The sequence below is a fragment of the Sphaeramia orbicularis genome, chromosome 7, assembly GCF_902148855.1.
Source record: "Sphaeramia orbicularis chromosome 7, fSphaOr1.1, whole genome shotgun sequence".
Classification (NCBI taxonomy): Eukaryota; Metazoa; Chordata; class Actinopteri; order Kurtiformes; family Apogonidae; genus Sphaeramia; species Sphaeramia orbicularis.
The window spans coordinates 43,124,694-43,148,749 of record NC_043963.1 but is presented as its reverse complement, the minus strand read 5'-3'; the positions used below and the strand labels follow the sequence as shown (position 1 = coordinate 43,148,749).

General features: G+C 37.7%; 1 protein-coding gene across 1 annotated transcript in view; it reads left to right on the top strand.

Moving 5' to 3' along the window:
• Positions 1 to 24,056, top strand: part of LOC115422428 (plexin-A1-like) — an 837,453-nt gene that overhangs the window by 707,042 nt on the left and 106,355 nt on the right. The window contains 2 exon segments of the mRNA XM_030138774.1: positions 18,216 to 18,309; positions 21,015 to 21,251. Of these exon segments, the coding sequence (XP_029994634.1) occupies positions 18,216 to 18,309; positions 21,015 to 21,251 (331 nt within the window).

Genomic DNA, 24,056 nt, shown 5'->3' with positions numbered 1-24,056 from the left:
GTCGACGGTAAACCATCCTGTATATTTAAAACTATTTATAAAACTGTATCTGTAGTGGACATTGGCATTCAATTTGTTTAAAGTGGCATTAAAAGTATTAAATCGGATTGCTGATACCTGCAGAAACCCTTTTACAAGGAAAAATACCTGATTTATACTGAAAAATGCAAAATACAGAGAATATGTTATAATAAATGGTGATAGATCACTTAAGAATGGTTAAATTGATAGAAAAGTTCATTGGGAAACTGCCAAAAAGCCAAAAACAAACAAACAAACAAACAAGTAAATAAACAAACTAGAAAAGCACTCGGAGAGGCGCAGACTTCTGCCAAGGCAGATCAGTGCCCCCCCCCCCCCATCACCACCAACATTTATCATTTGTGCCTTGTATATGGAGAGACCTTTGTTCTTCATTCATCACTCAAAAAGAATGGATTTGCAATTAAAAAGAATAGATTTGCAACCAAAAAAGACATTTGAGAGCAAAAGACAGTAAGTAGCAATCCAAAAAAAAGATCATTTTACTAGGATTCATCAACACTCTTCTTTAACAAGCTCTGCATCTACAGGGTGGGGAAGCATAATTTACAATGAACATTTAGTTGTTTTTTTCTCAGCAGGCACTACGTCAATTGTTTTGAAAACCGAACCATATATCATGTCATAATCATACCTAACACTATTATCCATACCTTGTCAGAAAACTTTTGCCCATATGAGTAATCAGGAAAGCAAACGTCAAAGAGTGTGTGATTTGCTGAATGCACTCGTCACACCAAAGGAGATTTCAAAAATAGTTGGAGCGTCCATAAAGACTGTTTATAATGGAAAGAAGAGAATGACTATGAGCAAAACTATTACGAGAAAGTCTGGAAGATACTATTAAAGAAGAATGGGAGAAGTTGTCACCCGAATATTTGAGGAACACTTGCACAAGTTTCAGGAAGTGTGTGAAGGCAGTTATTGAGAAAGAAGGAGGACACATAGAATAAAAACATTTTCTATTATGTACATTTTCTTGTGGCAAATAAATTCTCATGACTTTCAACAAACTAATTGGTCATACACTGTCTTTCAATCCCTGCCCAAAATATTGTAAATTTTGCTTCCCCACCCTGTAGTAATAGATACAAAATTTTAGACAATAGGAATAGATTCTGTGAGGTCTCTAAATGTCCATAGACACCAAGAACATCCATATGAACCTTATTATTGTGAAGTAATTCTTCATTTACTTTGGGTATGTCTTTTTAGGCGTTTTTTCCCCTGTGAATATGGTCAGGGTTAAACAGGTTAACTTATGTTTGGAACTTTGATGCAGATGGGGAAGTGAAGTATCTCCTCTCATATATTTCACCTATTGGCTCTTGGACTTGAAGGGCTTTGAGTTGAAGCCACTGTATATTGTGCCAAATTGGTCTGTACTCCGACGTCACCCTAAAACCATCTCAGATCAGATTTAAGTTAACTCAGTCATCTTTGCTGGCTTGACTCATGGCGTCAGGGGCCAATGCTCAGCTTTACCGCTCTATCTGTGTGAAGGCAGTTATTGAGAAAGAAGGAGGACACATAGAATAAAAACATTTTCTATCATGTACATTTTCTTGTGGCAAATAAATTCTCATGACTTTCAACAAACTAATTGGTCATACACTGTCTTTCAATCCCTGCCTCAAAATATTGTAAATTTGCTTCCACACCCTGTATGTGCAACCATCTACTGATAATCCCCACAGGGAAGGAAGCAACACAGAAAGAAAAACAGGAGCTGGACAGAAAAGGGGAAAAGTCTGACCTCCCCAGAAATACAGGGGTTGGACAAAATAATAGAAACACCTTAAAAAATCAACAAAATATAATTTTAATATAGTGTAGGTCCGCCTTTTGCGGCAATTACAGCCTCAATTCTCCGAGGTATTGATTCATACAACTTGTGAATTGTTTCCAAAGGAATTTTAAGCCATTCTTCAGTTAGAATACCCTCCAATGGCGGTGGAAATCGACGTCTTACTTGAATCTCTAAAACTGACCATAAATGCTCAATAATGTTGAGGTCTGGGGACTGTGCCGGCCATACGAGGTGCTCAACTTCATTAGAATGTTCCTCATGCCATTCTTTAACAATTCTAGCTGTATGGATTGGGGCATTATCATCTTGAGGTGAAGGTGTTTCCATTATTTTGTCCAACCCCTGTATGTCAACACGGGTTGGTTCAGTATGTTAAAACCTACAGCACTTATTTATATATTTACCTCGACAAGCAGAAGTTATGTTTTCATCGGGTTTTGTCTGTCTGTTTGTTTGTCGTTTAGCAAGATAACTCAAAAGTTAGGAACAGATTTGGATGACATTTTCAGGAAATATTGATACTGGCACAAGTATGGAGAGACATTTGTTTCTTTATTCATCACTCAAAAAGAATAGATTTGCAACCAAAAATAGATTTGTCTGCAAAAGACAGTAAGTGGCAATAAAAAAATAAATTAAAAAAAAAGATAATTTTGTTTATAAATCAGTCCTGTTTGCTTGTGAGTTAAAAACTTTTGCTTGCGGCTTCAGAAGTTTTCCTCGCGAATTAAACTACACATAATGGGCGGGGCCTACGCTGATGGATGAGAGAAGAGTTTCTATTGGTGGGTTTGACCTGGCTCCACTAATGTTTAAACCCCAGCCCTATGTTGTAAACTCCTCCCTGTAACTCACTCACTCATTCCATACTCTGCTCAGACTGTGAATAAACAGGCTGTAGCCAATGCTATTTAGTGTAATCCATTACTTATGAGATACATTTCAATTTCAAAGAGTAATAGACTATCAACTGACCTCCCAGTAACAGAACACAGTGGGAAGTGGGTTTGTGAGCCGCGTTATGTAATAAATTCCCATTATGTAATAAAGTTTAAAATGTAATAAGAATGTCACATCATCTTGTAATAAGCCGCATTATGTAATAAACTGACGCATTTTGTAATAACTACCTCAACGCATTATATAGTAATTTTTTCACATTATGTAGTAAGTTATTACAATTGAGAAATTATTACAAAATGCACTTGACATATTTTTATTTTTTTAAAAAATGTAATAACATGGTTCATTATGTAATAACAATCCAAATTAATATAATTTCAGAGCAATTTAGAAGAAATTAGTCACAGGAGCTCCAGGTAATGGAATCAGAGCTTTAACCACACAGTTTACAGATTAATTTAGAACATTCTATTTTCCTGAAAATAAAAATGTGTCAAGTGCATTTTGTAATAATTTCTCAAATTGTATAACTTACTACATAATGTGAAAAATTTACTACATAATGCACTGAGGTAGTTTATTACAAAATGCGTCAGTTATTACATAATGCGGCTTTATTTACAAGATGACGTGACATTCTTATTACATTTTAAACTTTTAGTAACATAATGGGAATTTATTACATAATGCGGGCTCAACAGGGTTTAACGTGAAAACTGGAGCGGCGCTGGAGCAGATCAAACCCACCAATAGAAACTCTTCTCTCATCTATGAGTGTAGGCCCCGCCCATTAAGTGCAGTTTAATTCGCAAGCAAAACTTTGAAGTCATAAGCAAAGAGGAGTGATTTCACTGGTCTACATTTTTTTTTTTAAAGAAATTATTGGCTTCAGACATTAAATGTGCTAAATGTTACATATTTTAATAAGATTAATGGAAAATAAATGACAAAAGTGCTGGTTTGCTAATGTTTTCAAGGTATATGATTAAGTGTTATTACACATATATATTGGTTTATGTACATTTATATAATAGTTTCATAAATCTTCCACTAAATAGAACCTGTAAAGTGAATGTATTCTAATGTACAGACTGTTTTGAAGTAGATCTTGTAGCTCTGAGACAAATATTCCTTTTGAGTCAAACCCATTCTCTCGTTAATTCTGAATTTCACATTTTGACCGAGGCTGTATCTTGGAAAGTTCAGCCAACCAGCATTTTTGACGTGATTTTCTTTATCAGTGACTCTCATGTGGTAAAATTTCATTACTTTTTTTCTGAAGCATTTTCCTTGTAGACCAGTGTTTTCAAGCAAACTTCTGAATTCTCAAGCAAAGTTTTTAACTCACAAGCAAAGAGGACTGATTTATAAGCAAAATTATCTTTTTTTTTTTTAATTGCCACTTACGTCTTTTTGCAGTCAAATCTATTTTTGTTTGCAAATCTATTATTTTGAGTGATGAATAAGAAACAAATGTCTCTCCATACTTGTGCAGTATCAATATTTCCTGAAAATGTCATCCAAATCTGTTCTAACTTTTGAGTTATCTTGCTAAAGACAAACAAACAGACACACAAACCCAGATGAAAACATAACTTCTGCCGTTGCTTGTCGGAGGTAATAAATAAATAAGTGCTGTAGGTTTTAACATACACAGTAAAATCGCCAGTGTTCATATAACACTTAAAGAGTTAATTTTACACTACCTCAGTGAACATATGATCCCTATCTACAAAGTGTAAAATTTACAATGAACATAGAGTTCCATTTCCAGAGTCAACTTTACTTTAGTAGGAGTTAATATTTAACACTGCATACACTAATTAGTGTCCATCAAGTTTTACACTATGTGAGAAGTAACACCCATAGTGTTATTCACATTCAACACTGAAGAGTTAAGTGTTAAGGAATAACTTTTCCAGTGTTAACACTACATGTTGATAAATAAATTACTCCAAAGAGTGTTGATTTTAACTGCCTCCTACCAGTGTTACATATGATGTGCTATAGTCCGAGTGGTTGCAGGGGGTGAAAAAGATACAATTATTTCTTTACCCACTTATTCCAAGTAAAAATGAAATATGCAATTAAACGTAAACATAAAATGACATGTACAATGAAAGCCACAGACCCGATATCCACGTATCTATTTGAAATACGGTATTTGAAAACACGTACCCAACACTGACAACAACGACGTAACTTGCCACACAGATTCTGCTGGGATGGAATAACAAAAGCAATAGTTTATTTACACAAAATTATCGCAGTTTTTCAATGCGAGGAGATGGGCCATGCCAGATCCAACTTCTCACTCAGTTTAAGCACAGAGGTTGGTGGGCGGGGCTTTTCAGAGTCATATTTTTTAACTCTGAAAGGTGTCTTGCTCCTATCAGTGCTGAATTAACTTTGAGAGAGTCAATTTACTTTAACACTGAATATATGACACTGACAGTGTAAAACCTCTGTTAACTCCAATTTTTTTCACCAACACTGGAATTTATCTTGTTAAATTGACTCTGTCCATTGTTGGAATAACTCCGAAAGAATTAAAATACTTTGACACTACATTTTTTACACTGGCAAATTTACTGTGTACTTAACCAATCCGTGTTGACATATTCCTGAGGAGGTCAGACTTTTTCCCTTTTTCTGTCCAGCTCCTGTTTTTCTTCTGTGTTGCTTCCTTCCCTGTGGTGATTATCAGTAGATGGGTTGCACATAGATGCAGAGCTTGTTAAAGAAGAGTGTTGATGAATCCTTCGGTGTTCCTTTAGCGCTGTAGGACTGGCCAAGAAGCAGCTGAGGCCCAATCACTGACCTGGACACCCGCTGTGACGGGGTGTGCACAGAGTCCTGAACTGGGCTTGAACTTCAGGAAGCTCACTCAGTGGTGATGATCCCCCATAAAGAAAGACACATGCAACAACACACATACACACACACCTGTGATTTCCCAGAGTCCCTGATGTTTGGCCAGAGATGCCTCCTCCATCTGGCTGTGAAACCACAAAACAACACACACACTCTTACTAACAGTGACCAAATGGGACAGACTAAAGAGAGTGTGTTACCTACAAGAAGCTCTAATTCATCTCCTACTTTTCCGAAAGCGCCCTCTGTTACGGCGTTACATGTTAGATGAGGTATAAAGTAACCAGACAGATGCATTGTCACCGTCGTCCATATTTTCCTCATTGTCTGCTTTTTTGCAAAGACACGCACACCTGCAGAGTGTGATGACTGCGTACGGGTAGTGACAGCCAAACCGGGTAGATGGAAATGTAAGAGAGCAGGGAGGAAAAAGTGCATTATCATTGTGCTCGGCTGATGATATTCCATTTAGGATGAAGACAGAGCACTTGAAAAATAAATCAATGACGAGGAGTGCTCATCTGGGACACGGAGGATAGATATTGGTGAAGCGGTTAGAGGTTAGAGAAGCCATTTTTTAGAGCAAAATATTCAAATCTCCTAAACTGACTGTCTAAATAAAGCAGATGGGTAGGGCGTGCAAGTCTTTCAGCAACTACTGCCAAGTGCCCTTAAGCAAAACACTGAACCTCCAAAAGCTGGCTTAAAGTAACGGTGAGAAACCAGTAGTGAGCAGTTTAAAGCCCCACAATATGCTGCAATTCAATGGATCCTATTGTTTCACTCATACTTGGATGTATTACGGCTAAAATTTACTTAGGGGGTCAAATGAGTGGCCATTTTTGTCAAAAAAAAAAAAAAAAAAAAAAAGTTGTAAGAAATGCATAGAACTGTGTTGAAATAATGCTAATACATTTGTGCGCAGACTACTGATATTATTTGACAGTGGAAGCTATATTTTCAGAATATTGGATTTTGAATAGCACGTGCTGTGATGCTGTTAGTACGGACCCAGAACCCAAATGCAGAACTCTGAAGCAGATGTAAAAGTTTACAGAGTTTATTTTGTACAGGTAGTACAACTAGATAGATTATGATAATGAACAGGATCTTGAGGACAGCGGCCAAGGAAGTCCTCGTAGGATTCGTCCTCCAGTCTATGGACCGTGAACCCACGGTTCGTCTCCGGATTTCGAGTCGGCACCCCGACTAGGGGAAAGCAGAGGGAGGTCAGGGACGGAAACAGGTCATGCACGGGAAAGCAAACAGTCAGGCAACAGGATATTAGGGTAAGACAAACTCACGTACCAAAAAACCAGGCGATGAAGTCAAAAACCAGGAAGGCAGATGGAGGCAGACAAAACCGACAGGGAGTAGGCAAAAACGGGATGACAAAACGGGTCAAAGAACAGGTAGGCAAACGAACAGACAGGATCAAAACGCTGGTAAGTAAACTACAAGAGATTACGAACTGGCGTCTGATCAGGGGGAAAGACAGGACTTAAATACACAAAGAGAGGGAAGACAACGAGACACAGGTGGCACACATCAGGGCAGAGTCAGGTTAATCAGGGAAAAGGTGAACACGATCAAGGAAGAGAAGTAAAGACAACAGACACGACACATGAAGAAAAATTAACAAAATAAAACAGGAAGTGGACAGACAAACATGAAACCAGACTAACGTCTGGTGACAGGACTTCACCGTGTATGTGAAAACTTTTGCTGGTGGACGGACGTGACATTACCCATGATGCTCTGGTCAGTACCAGTACTTATTAGGAATAAACTATATACTTACTATTGCTAATTCTCCTCTTATTCATAATGTTAGTATTGTGGATCTAAAACAATAACAGCCGACACAAAAACACAAAATGTGGCAGTGGACGGATGTGACATGGTTGTTACAGATCCCATCATACTGATGCTCTGCAGCCATGTCACCATTTCCACAATGATCCCTGTGCAAAAACTACAGGGTGTCCCATAAGTCTCCATACATAGGAAAAATAAACGTTTCTTGACATAAACCATTTTATTTATATAATATGCTCTATATGACTGCCATTTTGCCGGGAACAAATTGATCCAAAACACTTCCTGTTTTTTGAACTTGACAATAAGTTTTGCCACAGTGTCGTGTGTGATACTCGTCCCATGTTTTCTGTTAAATGCCCTTGCAACCATACGACTGCCTGCTGAACTGGCCATCAGGATGATTTCAATTTGTTGCTCTTTATTCAAATGCATTCTTTGGGTTATCTGAAATATAAAGAAATACATGTTAGAACCATATATGTATGGAATGTATTATGTCTCCTATGTATGGAGACGTATGGGACACCCTGTGGTATCAGAATTATTTATTGTGTAGTTTATCATCATACTAAAGAGTAAATAACAATATAGAATTGTTATTCTTTATAAAAATGCTTATTATTAGAAAACTGTTGATTTAAAAAGTGCCGTGTGACATTCTTAATATATGTATTGGCGTAACATAAGCAGGATGGATCAGCACCATACTCCATATTGAACCTGTAAAAATAAAGCATGTGATATGTAGGATATAATCTTGTAAGAAAAATTGGGGAATCTAAAAGAATAGAATATTTGTTTTTCAGGTAAATTCAGTTAAAATATAACTTGGCCATTTGTGACATGAAAATATAGCATTAATTGTGATGAAATTGGACATTTTTGAGCTGAAAAATAGTTCATATGACCATCAACATGTTGCAACAGAACTGAAATCCTGTAAATTTGCATAACTTGCATTTACCAACACAAAGTTCCTTTGGGGATTCACTTATATTGATTTCTGATGCACAAAGACATAAATAAGACCTCTAAGCAAATTTTAGCCGATTAGCAAAGCTATTAAAATTCACTTTATTTTTAAGGTGTAATAACGTTTCTGCATTGAACTATCTAAAAATGTTGAAACAAGAAAACTGCACTGCTAAAAATCAAAATCTTACCAAGTGTATTTTTTTGATTTCCAGTCTCATCACACTTAAAATAAGACATAATCACCTAAAGAGTAACTTTTCAGTGAGATATAAGAACTTATTTTTAGACAGTACATCTTGAAAATTTTATTTCAAGAAGTCATACCGAGATCATTTCCACTTGTTCCATTGACAGATTTTTTTGCTTGAATTAAGCAAAAAAATCTGCTCACTTTGTGCAGTAATCTACACCTGGCTTTTCTGCCTCCGTCCATAATAATATACATTATATCAAGTAAATGTCTAAAATTAGCGTTTATTTGCAACATAGTATAGCCAACTATTACATGATAAAAAACAAATTAATTTTAGCAAAAAAATGTCTCTGTTTTGAATGTCTGGGGTCGCCAGAAATTTGTGATGTTAAAATGGGGTCATGAGACAAAAAAGGTTGGAAACCACTGCCCTAAGGGTTAATTTAGCATCTGTGTGAAAGCAAAAACATTTTTTTTTAACATACTTGTGTATAAATTCAGGTGTTAAGGGGTTAATTATATGTAATAAAACATGGTTTTTGCCATTTTGGAGTCCGTTAACAGCAGAAATCACACCCTGTAGGTAAACTAAGCTAATGAGAGCCACAGTTGTAGAACGCTGGTAGTGACATGTGTAAATTCACACTGTCTATTGCAGTGAAAGATGGCAAAAGGAACAAAAAAACAAAGACGTACAACATAAATGGGGACTAGAGATGGTAAAAGAGACAGGAGAGCAGACACATACAGCTCCAGCCGATGGATTTTCCCAGATATCCCAGAGAGTTTATTGTGATTGTCTTGTTGTCTGTTCCCTGAAGCTTGTACCTGAGCTAAAGAGTCTTACTTAGACAAAGAGGAGCAACGGGGATAAAGGGGCTCAGTGGAAATAAACATCAAACCTGAGGAAGAGAAAAAGAGAGGCAGAGAACAGGCGGCGTTAAAAGAGGAGTCTGCCTCGTCCCATGATGCCTTTGTGTCAGTGACATAAACAGTCTAATTAAAATCTGCTTATGTGAATGTGGCCTCAGCTCCATGACTCCCCTGGTAATCGGCTGCCTTCATCTCTCTTATAGACAGTACAGTAACAAGATGGAGGGCTTTGTCAGCCTCTTATATAATATATATGGTACATGGTAACGGACAGGCAGCAATATGTTAATTAACCATCACAAAAAAAAAAAAAACTTTATGTAAACACTAGTTGTTATATAGTAAAGAATAAATAGGCCAAATTAATGAGTGTATGGGGCTTGTTCAGACTAATATTTGATGGATACAGGGCAATGGTGGCTGCTCGTCTTCCAGAGAGAGGAAGCTCATGTCGGCATACATCAAAAAAATTGTCAAGTTATTTAAACATAAATTCAGCCCTCCGTTCCTTTTTAAGAAAATGGTCAGTGACCTTATCATACCAAGTAGGCGTCCTTTCCAGGGACTTGACAGCTAGTTCACGCCGACCTAGCCAACAGTATGAGTGATTTAACTATCTACAAAACGATATTAAACTCAAACAAGAAGTGATTAAATTATGTAACTGAAACAAGAAAATGTTGAAATTGTGTTAAATTGAAGCAAGGAAGTACAATGAGTGTGTTTTATTTACGGTGCAAGAAATGAGCGAGTAATTTCGTAGTGGTTTCTCTCTCCATTTCACAGCAGAATGCGCAATGGTATTAAACTGAACTGTGTCAGTGAAGGAGTAGATCTCAAAATAGCTGTCAATCAAATGGGATTCAGCCTTTCGACTGATCCTCCAATCAGCACGTGGAAGCCTGGCGTACAGCCCGGCCGAGCTCCGCCCACAGCTCCATTCACCCCCAGAGACGCTGAGTGTCCGGGGGCGGGACAACATCGTGGCATTTATCCAATTACCGTCCAGTTTTGAGGCAATGAAAAAACAGTTCCACTCAGTCCCATTGAAGTGCATGGATGCTGAGCGTCTACGGACAAATGCACTGAGCAGAGATCGAATGAGGAAACAGCGCAACGGGAATGTATTCGATTCGATTGGATTCGATTCAACTTTATTGTCATTACTCAGTATACAGGGTAACGAAATGCAGTTAGCATCCAATCAGAAGTGCAAAACAGCAGTATGTATGAGAAGAATGTATGAGAAGTGAACAACATCGCGTCCATTGATTGTGATAAAGCTGATCTGAACGAACTCGTCCTTGAGATGAACGTGTTCTAACACATTTGTAGTCAATGAAATGTCAACACAACCGTACATATTTAACTATTTAATTTTTGTAATTTTAGGGAAAGCCGAGCTTCCCTTGCAGTCTATGAGAAATCGCCTCTGATACAGGGGTACATTTCCTTGCTGTGACATATCAGAAAACTAATTTGCATTCAAAGAGGAATGGAGGAGGTATAAATGGAAAAAAAAAATCATGGACAGGGTTTTCATTTAAGCAGAACTTTCACAATATTACAACTTCTTAACATTAATTAGACTCTTCTCAGCAGAGCAGAGTTGATTTGTACCAAATTAATTGTACCACATCACAGCGGGGTTTCATGGCGCTCAGCCTCAGTGAGCTGAAGTGTCTTTCTTTCAGTTGCTTAAGCTGAATTTGGCTGTTTGAGATTACAGTGCTGTTGTAAAAGACATAACAGAGATGGAATGTTTAGGAAAATGAAAATGAAAAGCCAGTCATCAGGAAGTACAAAGAAATCCCCCAACACCTGATCACCTCCTCTTCACCAACTGTCACACCGGTATATGATGGGATGACGCCATGACTAACATTCATTTCTTACACATTTAACTAATGCTGTTATTGTAGAACATTCACAATGAATGGGTGTTGTTCTCCATCCTGTAATGGCTAACATACCAGCAGAAGAAAACACTCCAACTGAGTACAACGTCCACACCTTAAAACTCTCTTTCCACTGTCAGAGTTGACATTTGTGCCTTAACCTATAAAGACCCAGTGCTGCTTTTGTGGTAGTCCCCAAATAAATTTAGATGAAAAGTGATTTATCATCATTTTTTACAACATTATCCTCTGTATTTTACATAGTTTTCATTGAAACTCATGTATTTTCCCATATTTAATGGACTGATTATATAGATGTTCATAAAAGCTCAGACTAAAGTAGAGAGTTATTATATCACAGGGTTCCTACAGGTTTCTGCAAGTTAAATTTAAGACTTTTTAAGACACTGGTGTGACAAAGTGAATCCATTTACGCACTTTGTTTGACTAGAATAATGTCATCTTTGGCCAATTTATAAGCCCAGCTTTACTACATTAGTTGGCTAACTGACAGACCATGCAATGCAAAAGAAAACAAAACAAAAAAAAACTTACATTATTTACTGTAACTAATGCTGCATTCCAGGCTGTTTTTTGAACCCGTAAGTCACGACTTCAAACCACGACTTAAGACTTAGTAGCATTTCAGGCAAGCCACACCAAACTGCCCGAGTGCAAGGAAGTGTTGTAGCTAGATGTAAACAAACCAGCCTGGTGGACTGTACGTTATGTTCATTTACTATCATTTCTACCGCCAAAGGTGCTTGCTCCTTGGTTATTTTAGGGAAACAGAGGAGTAAAAACGGTGCATAAGGCAAGAGGAACTGTTTAAATTTATTCTTGCACTCATTGGACTGAAAACTAGCTAACGCTAAAGTAGCTGCTGATATTGCAGAACATTTGCAGATAAATAACGTTAGAGCAATACTTTGTTTTAATAAACAATCTGCATAAACACTGGATCCACAGGGGCTGCCATTGCTACGTGATGCCAGAACTCAGTACTGGGAGTACATCGATCTAGTACGAGTTCACGGGTGGGAAGTCACAGGTTTGACTGCCATTCCAGTGCATTTTCACCGGTAGAATGTTGGAAAAACACGAGTCACAGGTGGCCTGGAACGCAGCATAAATTATGCTAACAGACAGAGTATTGGAAATGAGTCAACAACAACACAAAACATGTGAAATTGAAACTTTTCCAACAGTATATTTTAATGGTCCTGTTATTTTAACTTCTTAACCACATCTATTGTAGAAACCTAACTCAGCAAACCCACATGGCAGACTTCTGTTAGCCCTAAAATATTATTAACAGAGGATTCATTTACAAAATATGTGCACTTAATAGGGGATCCAAATAAGGAGATTAACACACAGTGGGTACGGATACATGATGTTTTTTAAATCCGATTTATTTTTCCAGAAGAAATTAATTCGGAACTAAAGTATTTTCTCTTCTCTTTACATGGAAATGTTAAACCCGAATAAAGGTTTACATGAGGTATTAATGAGGTAGATCAGTGAGGAAAAGGGTTTGCGCTGCAGTGCTCACGTTGCCTTGTTCTCGCAGCCCTTCTGTTAGCTTAGCTTAGCATAGTCACTGCTAGTTTTTAAAGGTGATTTGTTGTCTTTTGTAAGTGATTTTCTGAAATCCGATTCTCCCTAATTATTTCTTTAGATCTGCGACTTACTGCACTCATGCAATCTTGGGACTGTTGTGTTGACTAAAGTTGGAAAATCGTTTTGTTGGAAGGGATGCATGCGCTAAATTAGCTTTGCTTTACCGTTTTAGCTTTGCATTAGTTTGTATTTCCCAAGATTTTTTTAGTGCAGTAAGTCACATCGCCATGATGTGAACCTCAATTTGTGATCATATTGACCCCGGACTAAAGTAATGATTAGGGAGAACTGAATTTCACAAAATTGCTCATAAAATACTACAAATCACCTATAAAAGTCTGGCTACATCTGACCATAGGAATGAAGCGATTATGCTAAACTAGGCTAAACTAAGCTGACGGAAGGGCTGCGAGAACAAGGCAATCGGTGCACTGCGGTGCAAACTGTTTAGCCCACTTATCGAACTCATTAGTGCATGACAAATGAATAAAAAACAAGTGGTGAACTCTTCCTTCAGGGCTTTAGAGGCTGGTAGATCCCATCAGAATAGCCCACTGGAATGGTTTGGGTTGACTAAACTGCATTGTATATTCTTCCGCCAGCGCAGAATGTGTGCGTCATCATGACAGGACAAGACAACGGGTATGCGCAGAATGGAAGGAATAAAGTCCAAACGGAATAAAGGGTTTACATGTCCAAGGAATAATTTAGTTCGGAATTAAAAGTGGATTAAACCAGTGACTTTAATCGGGTTTAAATTCAATCCGAACTTTTGTTTTTCAACTGGAATAAGGTGTTTACATGGTCATCTTAAATGGGATCTAACCTTTAATCAGCTTAAACCAGGAATAAAAGTTCTCATATAAACGCACGGAATGATTACTGGGGAAAAATGAGAGTCAATTGAAGTCAGAGTTTGTTTGAGTGTCCAACAGCTGCTTTAAAATACTTCCACATGGGCTTCAGTTCCAGACTGTGGCTGAAAGTCTATTCTATTACAATCATAATAAGCTAATACTGGAAAAGTCGTCCAAGGAATCAAATGATTTGCCATCGTAGTGTTAAGGTCTGCAAAAGTCTGTCAAAACATATCAAGGTATTGGGTTTTTGAAATAATCCAGGCTCCTAAACATTCAAAAAGAGTCAAATATGTAGCACATGAAGTGAGTTTATAAAACACAGGCATTAAATTGTTAAATAATGATAGCAATCTCAGTAAGCACTCAGTATCCCGAGAGGGAGTAGATCTGAAAACACTCATGTTGAGGGTTTATGCAGTGTTGGGATCTCTTTACAGAAAAGAAGTGCAATGTATTCCTCAACCAACCAGCGAGAAGTCTGTGGAGAAACAGGCTTCCACTTGAACTTCAGTCTTTACCCAGACCCACAGTAACTGTTCAATTCCCACTTCATGTTTCCAAAGCATGTTTGAGTGTCCAAAGGGAAGGGAGAGTTGTACATTGTTTGACTTTTTTCAACGCCTCTTACTTTCAACAGCAGTGAGAAACTACAGTAGAACCCCTGGAGCCAGTAAGAACCCTGCAGAAAGGCAGACGTTAAGGAATTTTATCAAGTATTCATGTCAGAGGCAGCGCTGTAGCCCAGGCAGCTGCAAAAGACCAAACAAAGTAGGCCAATCAGAGGCTGCAACGGGAAAAGGAGGCTGGTATCACCGAGGGTTAGACCGTAAGAAGATGAAATGTCAGAGGAGGGTTTGGAAGAAGACAAGCTGCAGGAGTTTTCTGAAATAATCATCTGCAATAGATTTATTTTCATCATCCAGGTCTTTCCGCTTAGCGAGGGTTGGATTTCAGGACTCACCGGTCGTCTTTGTTCTTTGCCCTTCACCTGTCCAGCTTCTGATGTCACTAGACCAGTGGTTCTCAGCTGGTCTGGCTTCAGGACCCACTATCACCGTGACCTAAATTAATAATAGTGAAACTCAAATTCATTTAATGCAAAGATAATTTTGAACTAAGGTTATAATAGTTTTGGATTTTTCATTCTAGTTTAGTTTTATTTAATTTTGACTTTTTTTTCTCTAATTCAGTTAGTTTTAATTAGATTTTAGAGCAAGTTTAGTAGTTTTTATTAGTTTACATTTTTTCTAAATGTTTATTTTTAGTATTAGTTTTAGTTTTTTCATATATTTTATCTTCCTTGCCATCATATCCAAATAAATCCCAGACAGGACTCTGCTGCTTTCTCCCAACTTTAGTCTCCATGTTTCCAGGTAGAGTGGGGACGAGAAGACAACTCTAAACCTCAAGTGACGAGAAGTGACGGACCGTGAAGTGTGGTACGGTGCCGCTAGCTAAAATTGCTAGAGCGAAATAAATCGCTTTCGTATCAATCCGACTTTGACAAAGACAAAAACGAATGGAATTTTATCCATAATTTTTATCCGTTTTAGTTAGTTTTGTAAACACACAATACAGTTTCAGTTAGTTATCATTTTTTTTCTTTTAATTATAGTTTTTATTTATTTAACGAAAATGTTTTTTCAATTCTAGTTTTCATCATTTTGTTAGTTTTTGTTAACGATAATAACCTTGTTTTGAACCTGAGATAATGGAGAATATCACAGTATGCCAGCACACCTGAAAGAGGGAAACATCTAAAACATGCAGGATACCGGCTCTCGAGGACCAGAGTTGCCTACTTCTGTCCTAAAGGAAGGCCTACCTCTGGTCTGAAATAATTGTACAAGAACTGACAAGAAAAAGCAATGTTTTTTGAATGGATAATGTAATGGTGTGAGTTGTTGTAACTTGAAACTCGATGTTTTTATAAAGCAGAAATGCGTGTTTGTTTAACGAGCTAAGTCAAATTTTTTTGTACTGATATAAAATAAATATTTGTTTTAACTCACAGTATTAAGTTGTAACAACAAGCAATTAACCCTTAGGGGTCCATGGTCACGGCTCTGTGACTGAATCACATGACATTTTCAACACGTCATAGCATCAAAAATCGGTCATGAAGTCCACTGGGGACAATTGCATTCAAAAGTGCGGACGTGAAACACTCTCTCACTTTTTATTTGCTATTGATAGAACAAATGTAACCGGAGATATGACGTTTTGAAACCGGAGACGACAACGTGAGTAAAAGTATGAAACAGGTGTGTGAGTGGAGGGGTGTTAGATTTTTTACCATATCTTCATCATTTTTGTCCCTTTTCAAAACGGAAAAAACAGGCCGATATGCTTTTATGTCAAATATTTGAGTATACTTTTAATTTATTGCAATTTTGATTTTATATACCTAATATTTGGAACTAATATTCACTTTTAAAGTCTTTGAAAAGGTTTTTTAAGCATATTTGTGTTATTTATACAATAAATTAGATACATTTTTCAAATTGGAGTTTATATTTTTTGTGTTTTTTGGCCTTTTGTGTTGATATAGTTGGTTAAAGTGAAAAAATAATAGGTAGATGGGATAGATGAAGTTGTGTGGAAAAATAAGATACCAAACATGGGTATAGTAAACATTTCTTTATATAGTATATAAAGGCAAAAACAAAAGTACTCAAAAACAGCCAAAATAGGCTCAGACCCTAAGGGTTAATAGTTGAATCAACTTGCATAACTTTGAAAAGAAAGTTGGGACAACAAGAACATTAAAGTGAAGTCAACTTTCTGAACTTCAGTATCTGAGTTTATACAATGGTATAATCCATCCATCCATTCATTCTCTTCCGCTTATCCGGGGCCGGGTCGCGGGGGTAACAGTCTAAGCAGGGATGCCCAGACTTCCCTCTCCCCAGACACCTCCTCCAGCTCCAATGGTATTATTCAAGTCACATTTTCAAGGCAGCAGGTGAACTTTCATTTGCAAGTTGAACCAACTTGAAGCGTCTTACAGTGTAACATATAACTTTGTGTTGATCTTGGCGTCATGTGCGTCACGATAACTATCCATGTCAACAGTGGCGGACAGTGCATTTCACACCTTGGCCTTCGGTAATGCTTCGTCTGAATCAATCCACCCTTCAATTACTATTTTATGGTTATAAAAACCATCCTATCATGCAGAAATGCAATATAAGGAGCTGTTGCATCGCAGTTAGATAACTCCTGTAGCCACAATAAATGCCTTTAGTGAATAAACAAACCCAGGCTGCACAAGTCTCCTTCTACTGCAGCTACAGCTGTGACACAGAATAAAACATCAATAATAACCTCATTAACTTGCAATATTATTTAGGAAAATAGCAACACTTTAGTCACCAAAAATTCAGATTATTTGTACACAAAAAGAGTTCAACTACTCTGTTGTACAGATTATCTGTGCAGGTACCGGGGGTACTGGGTACCGGTCGTAGTTAGTGGAATGAAAGTGACGGACAAATCCTTTTCCTGGTCGGGACTGGCTTGCTAGCTTCAGAATTGTCGGACCTCTCTTAATGATATCCAGCTTTTCTTGAAAAGTCCAAAACAATGGCTTTGACAATAAATCTGCATCCAAATCCATTTCTCCTTCAGCCATTGTGTTTTGACAAAACAGCTATTAAACCAACACAACTATATTTCTGTTGGTGCAGCTCGCTACAGATGCAGTTTGCTAGCTTTGGCTAGTACGCTCTGTGACTATGCAATCAAAGGGTATGAATACGCTGATGTTACCGTACGCCTGCTAGAGGGCCTTGGTGTCACCGACTTAAAATCTGATTGGTTGAAGCAACAGTTTCATCGACACTTATGTTTTGCTAGAGGGCCCTCAGAACTGATTGTGAAGGCCTCTAGCCAGATTTCTTTGACTTTGACCCTGCCTGGCAACAAATGATGGCTGAAATGTGATTGGTTAAATGCTTTAATATGAAAATACATGTGTGGAAAGCAGCACAACCAGGGGACAAGCTATGAAAGGAAGTGGACAGACCATTTGGAATTATTTAAAGAAGTATTAATGGACGTAATATAATTAACATCAGTCTGTGATTCAGATTTTTTTTTTAGGCCAGCAGAGAAGGCCTTGGAGGCCCTGACGGCCCACCACTGTGTGTGAAACAACAACAGTGGAACCAATGTTTAGAGGCAGCGAAATTAAGGAAACTTAGCTTTGATTCAGGAAAATTGTAATCTCATATTTTTAGATCGATTCGAGTTGATTGATCGATTCATCGTTTCAGCTCTACGTGCATATTTAATGAGCCTTGGTTCTTTTTTGTCTGTTCTGTTCTTGTATCTGGGTCCAGCGGTGGAACTCTGCTGACAGTGAGTGGAACCAACCTGGCAACCATCCGAGAACCGAAGATCAGGGCCAAGTACGGACAGGCGGAATCCTTCCACGTAAGTATTTCATCGTACCGGTAGATCCGGATTCTCACTCAGATCACAGTAGAAACACAACACAAGTGCACAGGCTTAAAGACAGGAGTTTGCAGGTAGAACAGACTGCGTTCAGGTAAGTGTCAGGAAAATCGACAAACAGCTCGTGCTCCTGTCAGACTGCTGGAGGAGGCAGAACGTCACCGTCTCTGCTTCAGACGTCTACCACACCTCAGGCCTCACAGCTTTCCAGACAGTCACTGCTGCACATGAACGTTCACATCAGTAAAAGGAGGCAACATGACAGAGACTATGCATACGAGCAGTGTCGAGTGTTTGGAGAAGAGATTTGTCCAGATTTTCTACCAGTTGTCTTTTTTATGTCTAGTTTATTATTTATTGTATGTTTGCTTTTATATTCTATTTTTAGTCTTATATTGTATTTTTACTGGTTGTCATGTTGCTGCTGCACTACAGTATCCCAGTTTAGGATCAGTAGAGTCTATCCACCCATCCATCCATCCATCCATCCATCCATCCATTCAACTGACTAACAATAAAAACATCCATCCATCCATTCAACCAACTAACAATAAAAACATCCATCCCTCTGTCCGTCCATCTGTCGTCCGTCCGTCCATCCATCCATCCATCCATCCATCCATCCATTCAACCAACTAACAATAAAAACATCCATCCATCCATCCATCCATCCATCCATCCATCCATTCAACCGACTAACAATAAAAACATCCATCCATCCATCCATCCATCCATACATACATACATACATACATACATTCAACCAACTAACAATAAAAACATCCATCCATCCATCCATCCACCCACCCACCCATCCATCCATCCATTCAACCAACAATAAAAACATCCATCTCTCCGTCCGTCCGTCCGTCCATCGTCCATCCATCCATCCATCCATCCATACATACATACATACATACATACATACATTCAACCAACTAACAATAAAAACATCCATCCATCCATCCATCCATCCATCCATTCAACTGACTAACAATAAAGACATCCATCCATCCATTCAACCAACTAACAATAAAAACATCCATCCCTCCGTCCGTCCATCTGTCGTCTGTCCATCCATCCATCCATCCATCCATCCATCCATCCATTCAACCAACTAACAATAAAAACATCCATCCATCCATCCATCCATCCATCCATCCATCCATTCAACCAACTAACAATAAAAACATCCATCTCTCCGTCCGTCCGTCCATCCATCCATCCATCCATCCATCCATACATACATACATACATACATACATACATTCAACCAACTAACAATAAAAACATCCATCCATCCATCCATCCATTCAACTGACTAACAATAAAGACATCCATCCATCCATTCAACCAACTAACAATAAAAACATCCATCCCTCCGTCCGTCCATCTGTCGTCCGTCCATCCATCCATCCATCCATCCATTCAACCAACTAACAATAAAAACATCCATCCATCCATCCATCCATCCATCCATCCATCCATCCATTCAACCGACTAACAATAAAAACATCCATCCATCCATCCATCCATCCATCCATCCATCCATTCATCATTCGTACATTCATCATCCATCCATCCATCCATTCAACCGACTAGCAATAAAAACATCCATCCATCCATCCATACATTCATCATTCGTACATCCATCCATCCATCCATCCATCCATCCGACTAACAATAAAAAATCACATAAACCTCCAGTCTCATCTGAAGACTTTCATCAGGTCTATAGATAACATTCACAAAGCACTTTGGTGATTGTCACTGTTAACTGAAGCTCTAGTAGCAGTTGTAGGGTTAAGAACTGAGCATAAAACAACACTACAGTACTTCAATTTACAGATAAAACCATCATTTATTCAGGCAAAACGACCCACACCATGCTTCCCACGCAGCCCTTTATCAAAGTGCTTTGCACTTAAAGGACCAGGCTGACATTTTTCAATACTGTCGCTCATTTCCGTCAATTTACAAATGCTTTTAATTCAGCCACACACCACAGAGATTTACAGTTTTCACCATAATCACACAGACTTTTGGTTTATCTTCATTTGGGTATTGCATGTATGTTAAAGTGCAGAGACTTGAATCTTTCGTATGATATGACATGTATCCCATTAAATGTCGGGTTATGAGAATGAGTCTGAGCTGTGTATGCAAAAATTCATGGTTGCAGTCTGAAACAAATCTGTAGATAATGGCCTAACGCATGCAACAGCATATGTATGGTCCTTCAACCTGTCCTGTAAGTTACACCAAACATGACCGTGACATCATGTATTCATGAATTCTTCAATAATAATGTAAAATAGTCACAGGTAGAAGTGAAGGCACACAGCATATTGCACATTATTAGGAGTTGTTCATAAATTTGCAACCAATTTACATTTCCAATAGGTATAGCAGCATTACAATGTTACAAAACAGAATGATTATTATACCCAATAAATCAGTTTCAATGACATTATTCCCTGTTGGTGTTTGTTTTTCATCTGTGGTACATATGACTTTAACTAAAATGTAATAAAACTATTTACATTTATGTCAGTGTTAATCATACAGTATTTTATTTGTTTTGCTCTATGTGTCTATGGTTGTTTTTCTGTCATAAATTCAGAGTGTGTTTTTCAGAGCAGATATAAGTCCACTTAACCTTTCCTCCTTCCACCTGTTTTCAGAACTGCACAGTTTATAACAACTCAGTCATGGTGTGCCTGGCCCCGTCGGTGGCAGATTCAGAACTGGGCTTTTCTGAGACCGGCACCGGACCAGATGAGATCGGGTTCTACATGGACAACGTCAACGCTCTGGTGGTCGTCAACGAGACGTTCAGCTACTACCCCGACCCAGTGTTCGAACCGCTGAGTCCCTCTGGGATCCTGGAGCTCAAACCCACATCGCCCCTCATCCTCAAGGTTAGAATTTTTATTTTATTTTTATTTATTTATCTAATTTTCACATGTAAAAGACATACACATAAATATACTATACAGTATGTTGGTTGAAAATTGTGATGGATGGTTACCAAAAACCCTCAAGGGGCTTAGTGGCAACCTCCAGATTTGTAAGATTATTACCTTCGCCAAGGAGGTTATGTTTTTGTCGGCGTTGGTTTGTCTGTCTGTCTGTCTGTCTGTCTGTGTGCAAGATAACTCAAAAAGTTATGGACGGATTTGGATGAAAATTTCAGGAAATGTTGATACTGCCACAAAGAACAAATTATTAAATTTTTGTGGTGATCAGGGGGGTGTGGGGGGGGCACTGATCTGCCTTGGAGGAGGTCTGCGCTCTCCAAGTGCTTCTAGTCTACAACTGCAATTAAAAATATAGAAAAATCTTTGCAAGCTACACAAAAGTACATTTCCTACAAATAAAATTCCACAATTTACTAAGCTTAGAAAAGTATCCCATGTAGGAAAATTACAATCACTCAGGAGCAGAGTTTTCAAAGCTTTTTTTTTTTTGTTTGTTTGTTTGTTTGTTTTTAAGAAAAACATAACACAACTAGAAAAGCACTCGGAGAGCGCAGACCTCCGCCAAGCGCAAAAATTCCCCACATAATCGGTGATACAAATCCTACATTTATTTTTTTTTTAATAAAATCCGCCTTCTGGATCAGATCCGGATCAGCCTTTGAAATGTGATAGAGGACCCCATTGTCAATTCCTGAGTAAAATTTCATGAGTTTTGGTCAATAATTAAGCGAGATATTGGGAAACGAAAATTTTGACCCCATTTACCACAATGTTAACGAAAATTTCAAAGTGATCCAGAATCCAGGATTTCTTCCGGATCACCCTCAAAAGTTAATCATTTCTTCCTTATCCCATTTCCAACAAACCCTGAAAATTTCATCAAAATCTGTCCATAACTTTTTGAGTTATGCTGCACACTAACGGACAGACAAACAAACAGACAGACAAACAAACCCTGGCAAAAACATAACCTCCTTGGCGGAGGTAAATATGTACAATAATAGAACAAACAGACAGCAGGGGGAGAGTCCAACATTCAAGTAGCATCTAGACCACACTTACATCAATATGCTCATATACCCATGTACATTTTTTTTCCCTTTACAGTAAAGTGTGAGGATATGCCCCCCGTAGGGGCCTGTTGAAATTAGACAAAATCCAGCTTAACAGTTAAAACATAAGTGAGCCATTTTGATCAATTTTCAGCAAAAATATGACTTTTACATCTCAGTTTAAATGTGATTCTCTCTATAACATGTATACTGTAAACTACATCAATCCAGTCATTTATAGTAGGTATGTCTCTTTTCAGCCATTTTCTGCGCAGGGCCTTCTTACTTGCTACTAACAGGAATCTCAATAAACATTTATCTCTTTTTGTACACCTGAGTTCTTGTAAATCATTGAGGTACATGGTTTTAAAGTCGAAACAAATTGTAAACTTAAAACTGCCTTCAGGAGGGACAGTCCCAGAAGATGTGAAGGTGGTTGGCCATAGTACTTCCACAGGATTCACAGCTTTTTTTAAACTGAATTTGAGGAGGAAGAGTTGGCAGATTATTCCATATTTTAGTTCCTCTGTATAGAACACTGAACTGAGTCTGACTGGTGTGAGCAAAGGGTGTTCTAATAAGACGCAAATGCAAGAATATGGTCTTTTTACAAGTGGTCTGATATTACATGTGTGTCTCGTAAGGACACATTTATAACTGTCAGTTTGTGAAAAACATAACCAGTTAATGCACAGAATTATTATTATTATTATTAGTACATTTTTACTGTGTTAGCTTTCAGCAGGTCTTTGTTTTACCACTGTCTCATACAGATGTGCAGACCTGCAGTTGGATGTGGATTACATTAATACAGGGGTTTCAAACATGTGGCCTGTGGGCCAAATTCGGCCTGCCAAAGGTTCCCATCCGGCCCACAGGATGAGTTTGCAAAAGTGCAAAAAATTATATGTTGAACTGTACTTAATATCTTTAAAAAAAAAAAAAGTCTTTTAAAGGCTTAATTTTTTTTGTCTCTTTTTTTTTAAACTTTATTTATAGAACTTTGCAACATTTATAGAACTTTTCACTTAACAAATATAACATTCATAATCTCAAGTCATGTGTTCATAATACAGAGATTGACACCAGACATAATAAACGAACAGAACCCATAGAGAAAAAAAAAAGGAAATACAAACAAAACACACATAACAAGACAGTCAAGACAGTGCATTCTGGTACATTTAAGCACTTTTTTTCTTAATAAATTTCAGTTTGTTCGTTTTTTTTGTTAGGATAGTTTGTAAATGTAAATATTTTCATAATTAAATGTTGTTTTTTTGCACTAAAACAGACAAAAATTGGGAGTTGTCATTATTTATATTCTATTCTGCTATTATTCTACTGGTCTGGTCCATTCAGATCAAATTGAGCTGAAAGTGACCTCTGAATTAATACCATAAATTTTTAACCCCTTATGATAAAATTTTACTGCACAAGTATTGAACTTAATACATTTCAGGTTTTTTTTGTTTTTTTTGTTTTTTTTTTGGATAATTTGTAAATATAAATATTTTCATGATTAAATGTTATTTTTTTTGCACTAAAACAGACAAAAATTGGGAGTTGTCATTATTTATAGTCTATTTTGCTATTATTCTACTAGTCTAGCCCACTTCAGATCAAATTGGGCTGAAAGTGGCCCCTGAATTAATACCATCAATTTTTAACCCCTTGTGATCAAATTTCAAAG